The sequence below is a fragment of the Patella vulgata genome, chromosome 9 (assembly GCF_932274485.2).
Source record: "Patella vulgata chromosome 9, xgPatVulg1.2, whole genome shotgun sequence".
Lineage (NCBI taxonomy): Eukaryota > Metazoa > Mollusca > Gastropoda > Patellidae > Patella > Patella vulgata.
Genome location: NC_065887.2, coordinates 17,062,713 through 17,075,932, shown reverse-complemented (window position 1 = coordinate 17,075,932; position 13,220 = coordinate 17,062,713). Strand labels below are relative to the sequence as shown.

General features: G+C 31.8%; 2 protein-coding genes across 6 annotated transcripts in view; one reads left to right on the top strand and one right to left on the bottom strand.

Moving 5' to 3' along the window:
- The first annotated feature begins 1,285 nt into the window (after positions 1 to 1,285).
- On the top strand, positions 1,286 to 3,495 carry LOC126832028 (E3 ubiquitin-protein ligase TRIM33-like). Its single transcript, XM_050562716.2, has one exon. It carries the CDS (start codon positions 1,391 to 1,393, stop codon positions 2,879 to 2,881), a length of 1,491 nt encoding a protein of 496 aa, XP_050418673.1. The 5' UTR covers positions 1,286 to 1,390; the 3' UTR covers positions 2,882 to 3,495.
- A 2,316-nt stretch (positions 3,496 to 5,811) lies between these two features.
- LOC126832026 (formin-like protein) overlaps positions 5,812 to 13,220 on the bottom strand; it is a 46,011-nt gene continuing 38,602 nt past the window's right edge. For all 5 annotated transcript variants that reach the window (XM_050562709.2, XM_050562710.2, XM_050562711.2 and 2 more), the window contains 3 exons: positions 12,294 to 12,392; positions 11,565 to 11,670; positions 5,812 to 10,786 (listed from right to left, as the gene is read on the bottom strand). In XM_050562709.2, the coding sequence (XP_050418666.1) occupies positions 10,683 to 10,786; positions 11,565 to 11,670; positions 12,294 to 12,392 (309 nt within the window). In that variant the 3' untranslated portion in view covers positions 5,812 to 10,682. The remainder of the gene's footprint in view (positions 10,787 to 11,564; positions 11,671 to 12,293; positions 12,393 to 13,220) is intronic.

The window sequence follows — 13,220 nt, the reverse complement described above, 5'->3', positions numbered from 1 at the left end:
TGTAAAAAGTACAAAGTCCTTATATCGATAATGATAACGTCAAAATACATCTAAAGCAAGAGTTAAATGTAAAACGTCAAATGTTAAGTGTCAAATGACAAATGTTTTGTGGGAAAATGCTTTTTTTGACATGTCTACACTTTACATTTCTCTCATTACATTTGATAGATTCAAAGAGCCCAAGAAACATACTTTCCAGTAATTTATAACACAATAACTGGAATTTCGTATTAATACCCGTATTTTGATATTTTAAACACCCCCACCGCAATCAGTGATATATATCATGTTATCTGCAATTTCGTATTTAGACCAGTATTTTTACTTGAATACCCCTTTAATAGTGTGATATTTATTGGATTTGAAATATGAAAATACGATTGTACCAGAAAAAAACTATTTACATATTTACAAACAGAAATGAACGTGCTTTTCACTAGTATGTAACATAATACCTGGATTTTCGTATTTGGACATTGCACAGCCCCCCCCCCCCTTATCATGGTAAAGTACCATCCAAAGTGTCAAGGTATAAGTAAATTTCTTATTGTGCTAGGCTGATTTCCTGTTATAGTGTCGTGAATATCCTTGTTCTGGTTTATAGTGTGCCAGGTTTCCGTATATGTAAATAAGTCGCGTGATAACCTACATTTCCATAATGAAAGTTGATGCTGTACGAAAGATGTTATGTAGAAAGCGTAAAGGACAAATAAGATGCGCAGAACGCAAATGTAAAATGTAATGAGAGAAATGTAAAGTGTAGACACGCCACAAAAAGCATTTTCCCACAAAACATTTGTCATTTGACACTTAACATTAATGACGTTTTACATTTAACTCTTGCCTTAAAGGTATTTTGACTTGATCATTATCAGTACTAGGACTTTGTACATTATACGTTTTACATATAATCAATGGAAACAGCATCGTCGCAGAGCATTTAATATTGGCAGCGATACCCTTCCATAGCCATATAGGATGTTATACATACACCTATACAATTTCGCACGCAATCTTCTTTATATTATATACATGTATTATTATTGGCATATGTATTCAACAAGGAAGTTACTCAAATATCCATTTTATTTTTACACCAGTAACAGCGTTAAGGTATGTTCTGACTATTCATTTTATTCGTGCAAAAGCAGTGAAGTGTTACGATAGAAATATATAGGTTCCCGCTATCACGATTCGCGCTAGGAAAACGTACTTGAATAGACGTGTCTTTTAAATTGGTTGTGCCGTAGTTACAAGTACTTAATTTTATATGTATAACGGATTGACCAGAAAACAAATTTGTTACGGTGGTGGTTGGCGTTACATGATTTGATTTAAACATTTCAATTGCCAATAATTAAATAACCATTATTCACTGGGTGAGAACCAAATGGCTGAAGTAACGGACAAAGAGGTATGTAGTCTATGTTTAAATGATTTTCAACAACCTATAATAATTGACTGTGGGCACTCATTTTGTCTCACATGTCTAGAAGATTACATTCAGAAGACATCCAAAGATGATATATTCCCCTGTCCATTGTGCCGTCAGGATACTAAAGTGATGGAATTTTTGTTCAAACAACAAACTGCGGATCATTCTACATCAAACATTCCACAATGTGATATTTGTCCCAGTACTCCATCAATATTTCGATGTCGCGATTGTCGACAATATTTATGTAACTCGTGTAAATCAATGCATGACAAGTTAAGTGTCAGTAAAGATCATACTGTAATTACATTGGATGAAATTGGATCAGATCTAAAGGAAGATAACCCTGACGAAGACAAAGAGGCGCCTGTACATTCTAAAGATTTCTGCCCAAACCATACAGAAAAGAAAGTAGATATTTATTGTAAGAAGTGTTTGAAAGCAACCTGCCTGAAATGTTTCGTCAATAATCACAATGGACATAAATATTTAGACCTACAAGAGGACGGCGTCCAGCAAAACATCAGGGACGAATTGAAAACAATAAAAGAAGAAATAGAAACACATATAAACAAACTTGAAAACTATTCTACGTCTTTGGGAAGTAAATTACTAGAAGTAAAAGAAGCAGCCATTCAAGCGCGTTTAAATGTCGATGTTCACGTTACTAACCTTACTGATAAAATTCGCCAATTTGGTGAAAACAACAAGGACGAAATACAGAAAATCTGCGACCAACAAACGGATACAATTACACAACTAATGAAAAGTATGAAATCTCTAACTGAAAATCTGAGGACCGGTGTTAAATGTTCTGATGATATTTTGAAAGACTCGTCCATTGTTCAAGTCTTAGATACGTTACCAAAAGTTCGACTGGAATGTGGACAATGTCAAAAACGAACATTGAATACGTCTGTTCAGTTTCCATCATTTGAGGAAACTGAGATCGAAGAAATAATTCTTAAGGAACATCTTGGTGATGTTAATATACATCATGAAATTAACTTCGCAGAAACATTTAACTTAAATCAAATAAAACTGAACAAGATGTCCTACAGTTGTGTTACAACATTTCAAGATTTACAATGGTGTGTTGGGGTAAGGAAAACTTCTGCTGATAATCCAGGTATAAGTGAAACATTGGGGGTTTATCTAAAGGTTTGCGACGATGGATATAGGGATAAATCTTTTAAATCATGTACAGCTAAATACGTTATGGAAGTGATCAACTTCATAGATAATTATAGATCAGAAACCGGACAACTAGTTTATACTTTCACTGAACTGAATCGAGGATATGGTTGGCCATCTTTCATTACATGGGACACATTTATTAATCAACAGAATGGATTCATTGACAAAAACAACAACTTTGAGGTGAAAGTCACCTTAAAAATATTCGAGATGGAAAGAAAACTGTCACGTAAACAATATAAACAATAACTTTACAATAAATCAAGCCAAATAAAACCATTTCTAATGATTGATTATCGTATCGGTAATTCAAATTGGGGTGTATACAAGTTTAAGAGAAACAGTGTGTGACTTGTTAAGAAAAGCAACTAAGAGAAACAGCTAAGAGATGTGTGTGTGTGTGGGGGGGGGGGGGGTCTAGGGTGTCGTGCTTCGAGCCCTAGCTAGCCAGTCATCTCTGTTTGGTTTCGTTCCCTGGTGTGTGTGGCTTGGAGATGGGGCGCCTACTCATCCTCGTGAGTTTACTACTTGTACACTGGTCCACCACCCACACACGCAGGAAAGACCCATGCGCGTGTGCGAAGATAATAGAAATAAGACAACTGCAATATCACCCTCGGTGGAAGTGGACCTTAAACACCGCAAACAAAAACTTGGCAAATTACAATTATTTTTGGTAGTTTTTAGATAGTAAATATTTAACAGGTTTCTGACACGAAACTCTTCACTGAGGTTTTATCACTAGTATACTATAATTATAATTATGCCAAATATTGAACCTGGTAGTAACATTATATCAGGAAGTCATTATATCAACAATAAAAGATATAGTTAAATAAATTAATTGTCACTTTTTTGTTGTACTAACAACAAACAGGCATGGTTTTACTTTAGCTTTGACCAGTGCCAGGTTGCGGTTGAGGGTGGGGGGGGGGCATGTTTTGTGAGCGCTTAAGTGGCATTCCTCACAATTTTAACCAATTTTGACGAAACTTAATCAGGTGTTTATATCCTGAAATGTATCGGGCCGTAACTTCCTGGACTATTGCCCTCACTGTACACAAAATCGCGTTTATAGCTTGGGATCCCTCAAGGCCCCCCATTTTTTGTCTGAATTTGATGAAACTTAAAACATATGTTTATATTAGAAAGTTCTTGGTTCCCTTTGACATGGGGTCGTATTTTTCTGTATTATGGCCCCTGATTGTACAGAAAATAAAGGAACTGATCTTTGGGATATAAACCTACATGTATATTTCAAATTTTGTCAAAATCGGATAAAAATTGTGACCAGTAGAGTGTCCACAAACAAATTGTGGACGAACAGACTGACGGACAGGGGCGATGACAATATACGTCCACATGAAAACGATAATCCGATTTTGATGAAACTTAAACTCTTTGACCCAAAGACCTCGGTTCCTTTTTATATTAAGCACGCATATCGGACCGTAACTTCCTGGATTATCACACTAACACTATTTATGGAATAACAATCACTGGTTTATTAACATGCAACGTTTCGACGTTTATGGCTTCTTTTTTACTGTATATAAATACTTGATGTTTTACATATATGTTATCATTTGCTTGATAAAGACGAGAGTATCATCGTCGAAACGTTGCATGTTAATAAACCAGTGATTGTTATTCCATAAATAGTGTTAGTGTGTTACTGTTCAGTTACTAAATGCTACTTAAAGAAGTTCCTGGATTATGCCCCCTGATTGTATGGAAAATCACGTTTTAAGCTTGTCTCAATTTTTAAACAGATTTATTTCAAATTTGTCCGAAGCATTGGGGTCATGAGAGGACGAAACGAAACCCCATAGATAATCAGCGTTTCACGACCCGTTGTTCAAGAGTTATGACCCCATACCCGCAAGGCTTTGTGAATGTGATATAGGCCTCAGTTTTTAACATCTTTTTTTTTCAAATTTTGTGTGAAGCATTGGGTTCATGAGAGAATGAACCGTATTGATATTGAGCATTCATCAACTTTCCTTACCCGAGTTGTCCCTTTTTGCTGAAAACCGTATGAATGTGATAAAGGCTACAGTTTTTAAATTTGGTGTGCAACATTGTTGTCATGAGAGGACATATTCAGCGATCTGTCACATTCCGTTCGGAAGTTTTCCCCCTTTATCAAAACCTTGTAAAAGTGATAGTGGGTACAGTTTTATCTAATTTGATATGAGGCATTGGGACTAGGAGAGAATGAACCCTATTGACTTTCCCTGTTCTCTGTCCATCTATTGTAAAATATGGGCATATCTTGTGTTAATTTTAAAAAGCCAAAATTGTTATATATTATGTTTTAATATTGGATTGAGCAAAGACAAAGTATAGTCAAGAAAGTCAACTAAGAAATTCTCCTGTTTCACTCCATTTGGCATTTTACTGTACCATAATTCGATATTCTTCAGAAGAATCAAGTTTTCAGTGAAGCTGATGTCCCCCTGCCTCAATTCCCAAATATACAGATGGCATTCATTAATTACTTGCTCATTATCTTTTTGTAAAGCATCAAATTGCTTATCATTCTGTTGAACCTGGGTAGAAAATGCTAATTATCAAACTTAGTCAAGGTAGAATGGGAGATATTTGTTCAAAGTATCAGCAAACTAAATTGCTTATCCCTGCTCAGCCTCAATGGGGGACCCCCCCAAAAATTCAGGCAATGTTTTAAACTTTCATTCATGAGGAAATGAAATGAAATGGGGTTAAATGTAAATCCATTCATGACAAACTCAAAGGTAAAGACAGTATTACAGGTTAAGAAAAAACCCCATTCGATTCATGAAGGGGATACAGTAATATATAGTGAGGCTAAATTAAACATACATTATGCAAGAGCTAAATCTGCCTATTGCATGTCTTTCTTTAGGTCTGAAATGTTTTCTAAATTATTAATTAGACATTAATTAACTTATCCAGGCCATAACCAACTCTTGATTGCATCGGATTTCTCCGATAATAAATAGATTAGAACAGTTCAGCCATATTTTGATTGAAGCTAAAAATGGAGGAGCGAGACTTAGCTTCGAACAAACAGGGCGGTGGTTGAAATTATTGCACACGTCTTGTTACATTATCTATTTTCGAACTATTATAGCAAAAATGGCTAGCTCTTTATCTAAATCTAACATAATGTATCTTTAAGAAATACAACAACTAAATAAATCCTATATTTTATTGTTGATGTGATGAAAACATCAACTGACATTACGTACATAATACAGAATAAAAATAGGTTGGCTTGGTTATACAAGTTGTTGATGATGGTCAGTACAGGTATATGTATAGAATCATTGTACAATAATAAACAGTTGCTATCATATACCATTATTAAAGAACATGGCTTGTTTTATACCTATATTATTCATTTGTAAATTTAAAAAAAATGTTGGTTTGATAACAATTGTCTTGCAATTAATCTGTACAATTTTAAAATAGTATAAATAATTTAACACAATGTAAATTTAATTTTTTTGTCTATTTCTTGGTAAATTACAAATAAAAGTGAGTGATCATATTTGGTGAATATCAAGGCATGAACTTTTAAACTGAACATTCTGTTATGACAAAATGCATCATATTCTTATTAAAACCAACATTTGGTTAAATAAATCAAAATAATATAAAGTAAAAATAAACCAGTGTCTCTTAATTAAAGACTAATTCTATTTACATAAAACATAACACAGTACCAAAAGACAGGTCATTCCAAAAAAATGATACATATATTATTAAATAGAAACCACAAATTAACACAATAAAAACAAAATGATAAAAACAAATGAACTATGAATAATAATTGACTCTATTTCTTTCTACAATATAGCTTAAAATATAATCGGGTCCCCAAGATCATAAAACTCCCAATTTAAAACTCTCTCCTATGCCTTAAAATATACAACAGCATACACACATTTATTGGACTGTGTTGGCAAAAGATTTGAAAAGGAAAATTTTCTATTGTTTTGAATTATTTATTTACCTTGAGCCCTCCACAGACCTGATCTCATGATCTTGGGGCCAGGACTAGCAAAATATGGAGAGAAGGAAAAAAAAAATCTAACATTATAATGATTGGCAAAAAGCATGAAAAGAATTGTAAATAGTCCCCAAAGATCCTTAAAAATATAAATTTGAAAACAAGAAAACCCCGAAATCCATAAAATAATCTGTAAAATGTTCGGAATTATTTTGATGCATAGCGTAATTAGTTTTTAATTATTAAAATGAGCAACCGCTAATTAACAGAAAAAAATTAATAGTAATACACTACATCTACAATTATTGTAGAACTTAATTATTCATTGGAATATATCTTTTAAATCTGTGTTAAAATTTATATCACTTTTGCTTTAAGTAACAAAAGAAATTTTGTATTAAATATAAATTCATTAATATTTGTTCTCCATATGCATGGATTTTTTCAAAATAAAATAATAAGTAGAGCAATAAATGCAAAAGTTAAAACATTACATCATTGAAATATTGATGTTTTATTTGTCGTAAAAAAAAAGATACATATAGATAATTTAATAACATATGATTACAATAAAACAATAAGAAATAAGTTATTTAACAAATTGTCAAAATAAAAGGATAGAATATGTTTATATAGGTGTCATTCAATATATATTCACCAATGATTAATTAAGTAAAACTAATTAAACAGTAATTGATCAAATTTACAATTAAAACTGTGATAAAATAACTTTTTAATTACATTTCTTCCTAAAAAATATAATCTATCTTTATATACCCGGATGATAAACTTGAAACAGACCAACTAAGTTAATATCTCAACTGATTTTTATTATATTAAGAATTAATAGGGAAATATTTCAAGAACTTTTTGTCAGTTCAACAATGGTACATGTACTGCTCAGCCCATAACTTTTACTAGAGAATAATATAGAATGGTCAAATCATGGTACTAATATAAAATACAATGTTACTCATTTTTGTGTATTCCGTCTAGGAATATATCACATAGGTGTACTAGAACATAGCGGGGCTGTAAGTGTAAAATTGCCCAAATTTTAACAAAAATTGACCGAAAACTGGCTAAAAAATCTCTGATTACTGCCAAGATATGTTGTTTTTGTTTTTTTCGGCCTTAAAATATTTATTTTTTAAAAGAAAAGCTGTGTTCAAGTTCAAACCCCACCTACCATATTAAATATGGTCTTATTATAATTTATAATGATTTCTTAGGTTTAATATCTACTGTAGAACAAGAAAGTAATGCAAGTTAAAAAATGAATTTTGTTCAAAAGAATTGTACATTGAATTCCTTTCAATAAGAATTAAAGTTGACTTTCTTTTGGATCACATTAATTCCAGGATCAATTTAAGCTGATCTCGTTTCTGATTGCATTACTTTTATTGGGGATTTAAGATGACCCCCTTTTTATAATTATAATTTACAAATTCTTTTTGTACCTTTTTTCTCTTAAATGTAGATGGACGATATCAGCTGACAAATCTTAATGATGAAACATTAGCATACTATATTAACAAAGAGTTCCAACAATAGACAATGAGATTATACATGTATGTCTTTATTAGGCGATGATCGGATGAGATATAAGTAATAAAAGATATATCATGTTCACATCAATATGACATGGTTTATATTTATGTTATGTACATTAACATATAATAATGTACAACCGAATAAAAATACTCCATACCAGTGACGGTGAGTTAACATCTCGTATAATTATTTCAGTCAATCCAAACATTTTCAGCAGATTTCATGCTGTCAATTTAACGAATTACAAATTTAAAATGACGATTAAGAAAGAAATAGGCTGTCACGTTCTAGAAAAAAAAAATATAACCCACGTTTTAAGTTTTCTGAAAAATGTTAAGGGTTAAGGCCATATTCATATCTAAAATTAATAAATAAAAAAAAAATGCATAAATCGACTGGAAAGCAAATTTTGTGCTTAAACCTTATATTTGTGGAAATATTGAATAAACTGAAAACATGAAATCCACTTCTATTTTAATTCAATTAAACTGAATCAAAAAAATAAATGAAGAATTTCATAAAAACAATTTCAAGATAAAGCCCCACGTCACTGCAAGTACAAGATGATGATTTAGATTTAAGAACAAATGAACCACGGACATGTTTTGGATTGTTGAAATATGAATTTCAGTAAAATAAGAATAAGGCATATTAAAAGCTAGACATGTACAGAGAATACCTTATCTATAACACATATCTACAGTTATTTCTAGTATTTACAAATTAAATAATCTATCTTTATAATCAGGTCTATGTGCTTTTGGTATGTGTTCTATTCTACTACTAGCTAGCGTGCAATCATCATTTACAGTGACACTATATGTGTAGCACATCTTCTACTACGGTGCAATGTCTAAAACATCATTTGCAGTGGTGCCATGACAGCAATTTTTACCTCATCAAGTGGCGCAATTTGTAGAGTGGTCCAATAACTGAAATGTCTGTACTGCATCATTTACAGTGGTGCAATGTCTAACAGATAATTTACAGCATGGTGATGACAGCAATTTTTACCCCCTCATCATTTCCAGAGTTACAGTTACATGTAATTACCGGGTAATATCCCATCAATTACAATGGTTCAATGTGTACCCCCATCATTTACATGTACAGTGGTTCAATCACTGCAATGAGCAGCACTACAGCAGTGCTTGAGAAAGGCTGAGCATTCAGACTTCATGAGCATGTACTAATAAAATTAAAATTTCTTATCAATCTCTAACATACATCTACTAAAATCTAAATTGAAATGAAGAAGAAAATGTTTTCAAAAAGTATGACATACTAAAATTTGGACCACATAATAATTGGTTGTAAAATTTGGTAACCCCATGAATAGTTTGTGAGCAGTATCTAATAAAATCTAGGAATGCATTTATTTACTTAAAAACATAGAATGATGAATCATTGAAATGTTACATGTATTTCACTGGGACTAAAAGAATAATAAATTAAATAAACGTATGACATTCGCTACTTTAAATATTATGCATTGAATTTTGAGCAATTGTGCTAGTAGGAAGATTGTTGAGCAACTAAATTAATAAATGTAGAGAAAATTCAGATTTCTTTTAAAAAAAAATTAAAATTACCTAGTTTACCTAATATTCATATTTCCCCATTTTTATTTTTAATCCACAAAATAATTTGTTAAATAAAATAAATTCTGGTACATGTACATAGAACTGTCTTACATACAAGTAAAATTATTTTAAAACATGGAGCATATTCTTTGCGACAAAAAATCTTATCAATAATATAAAATATTTTAAAAATAAAATTAAATTATGAATTGATGAATTGTTAAAAAGCTAATAATGAGTTCATGTGTGTAATTAATGATATTATAATATGTTCACATTAGTAATAATATAGAATATGATATATATGGAAGACACAAACCAAAAGCACATACAATTTACTAGGCCAACCTTTTCAATCCTAATAATATTATAGTAGTACATAAATGTAACGGGGGACATATTGTTAGATTAGAAAACAATGTTAAGTTTGCAAAGCTTTCTATGTGCTGAATAAAGCTCCCAAATGTCATGATCACGCAAATATTCAATTAAAACATCCAACATTTTTGTAATAATCATTGGTAGACATTTCTTTTTTCATTTGCATAGCACTTTTTTGTCGCTACACTTCAGTTCTGATTGGGGTATATTGATTTTTGTTCTAATGAAGCAAAGACAACTGACACATTGTTACTGAGCAAATAGCACTGTTACACTGGTTATCTGTTCATCTTATAACTAATATTGTCTGATAAGAACTGTTCACCAGTCAAGCTTCTTACTTTTATATCCAGAATTGAAACACTTTCCAAAGATATATTGGCACTTCAGTTTATCTTTCACAATGGATATATTTCTAGTTCGTACTATAAACTCTGACTTGATGAAGAGAACCGATAATAGTTTACGTCCCCCGTGTGTTGATCATGAATAAACTGAATTGGTTGGTTTATCTGTAAAAGTCTACAAGTTAGAACTAAAAAGCTTCACTACGCGTTGGAACTTGTACTAAATTTTCTACTCTTCTTCTCTGACTCCGTCTCACAGCATCAGCTCTTCTGTAAGGTTCATTCTTTAAATCTGTAATACACAAAATGTTCATTTGAGAATATTTATCTAAATGGTAACTTTTCTAGCAAATAATTGTTTTAGGTATTGTAAATTATTATAAAGTTCAACAGCAAAATTGTATCTTTACAAAAGTCTTTAAGTAAGATTAGAGACAACTTTTTTCAGGCTTGAAAAGTTTGATATGTGACAGTATGTATTATATACAATTTGGTGAGACTAGTTTCCCCCCAAAGCTTTTAACTATTTGGACACATAAGATTCAATTTGTATAAGATCTGTTGGATAGTAATTATCTACAACTTGGTCTACAAACTGAGGAATTTGCATATTGTGGGACATTGATAGATTAATGCATGGAACTAATGATCTCAATTCTTGTATACAAGTTTGATATATTATAAAGTTTATATTGTATCTTGTGTCAAACCTTCCCCATCAGGTTCACATCTTCTAGTTCTGCTATTAAAGACAAAAAGAGAGAGAGAGAGAGAGAGAGAGAGAGAGAGGGTTTAATGTCCACTCGACACAAACTACGTCATTTAAGGACTAACATATGGTTCAATTATATTTCAATAATTTGCTTGCGCATAGGGGTCTTTAGTAGTGGGAGGAAACCAGAAGACCCGGAGAAAACCAACGAAGTTGGACAGGTGACCGTACTCCTTGTCACGCACAACTGGGGAATTGAAACCACCCCAGTTGACTCAATGACAGACCAAATGATACAGCACGCACACGCTAACTATTCAGCCATCCAACCCCCACTATTAAAGACAACTGTACTTACCTAAAAGAATGTCTTCTAAAGCACCATGATACACTTCATCTTTATTTAATAATTTCTTTTCTTTTATTTGTCTATTTCTGTTCTTTAACTCTGATACCATAGCCTCCTGTAAACATATGTCACAAAACAAAATTATAAAAAGCTATAATACCGTTCCTGAGCATCACATCGTGCTAGATTTCAGACTATGTATAAAAACAGAAGCAGGACAACTGCCTGCATATACAACTGATGGCTAGATTATTGTGGGTTTTTTTTGCATTTGTTATGTTGTTTTTATTACCATAATAAATTAAAATAACCAATGAATACTTAAAGATTATCATCATATCATTCAAGTAATACAGCACTAATCAATGATATAGATTATTATAATCGGACTGTTATAGCTTCTGTATATTAATCTGACTGTTATAACTTCTGTATATGTGACTGTTATAACTTCTGTATATTATTCTGATTTGCTTTTAATCTGACAGTTATAACTTTTGTATATCAATCTGACCGTTACAACTTCTGAATATTAATCTGATTGTTATAACGTCTGTATATTAATCTGATTGTTATAAAGTCTGTATATTAATCTGATTGTTATAACGTCTGTATATTAATCTACCTGTTATAACTTCTGTATATTAATCTGACTGTTATAACGTCTCTATATTAATCCGAGTCCAGTTTTTTTATATATTAATCTGCCGTTTATAGTTTATAATGATAAAGACGTACCTGTGTTATCTTTTTCGCTTTTGGTTTATTCACCTTGTTGATTGCTTCTGGAATACCAAATTCTAATTTCTTCCTTCTCTCATTATCTAAAACAGCTTGCTACAATAATATCAAAATACAGCATTTAGTATTCAAAAAGTTTGGTAAAATTTCATTATCTAATTTATGTGTGGTTTAGAGAGAGAGAGAGAGAGAGAGAGAGAGAGAGGGAGGGTTTAACCTTCACTCAACACAAAGTAGGTCATTTCGGGACTAACATATGGTTTAATTTTATTTTAATAATTCGCTTGCGCGTAGGGGTCTTTAGCAGTGGGAGAAAACCCACGAGGTTGGACAGGCGACCCTACTCCTTGTCACGTACAACCGTGGATTCAAAACCACGCCAGATGACTCAATGACAGGCCTTATCATACAGGGCGCACATACTAACCATTCGGCCATCCAACCCCACTGTGTGGTTTAGAGTGAGATATTAAGTAATATATTGACGAAGCACAAGGACATTTATTTTACCAAAGTATGATATCAATATATTATGCAGTATCTTAAAATACAGAATACTTTATCACATATGAAGACACAAGACGAATCCAATATTTTTTGCCATCTCATATAAATAACGAAACAGTGCTCATACCATTATTCGAAATTTTCATACTCCAAGATCAGAAGATCAGAGAATGACATGATATCTCTATTTTAAAAATCATTTTAAAGTGGTTTGTTCCTCATCAATGCAACAGTATTTTTTAATGGAATAGTTCTAATTCTAATTAGTTATATCTAAGCTTAGACTTTTATGATTATGAGAGGAATGTGATTCAAACCTGGATAAACTGGTTGTAAGACCAATATCCTAATCACATACAGAGAGTGGTTTATTATCATAAATAAAAAAAAATTTGGATAAATAGTATAAGGTCTTAC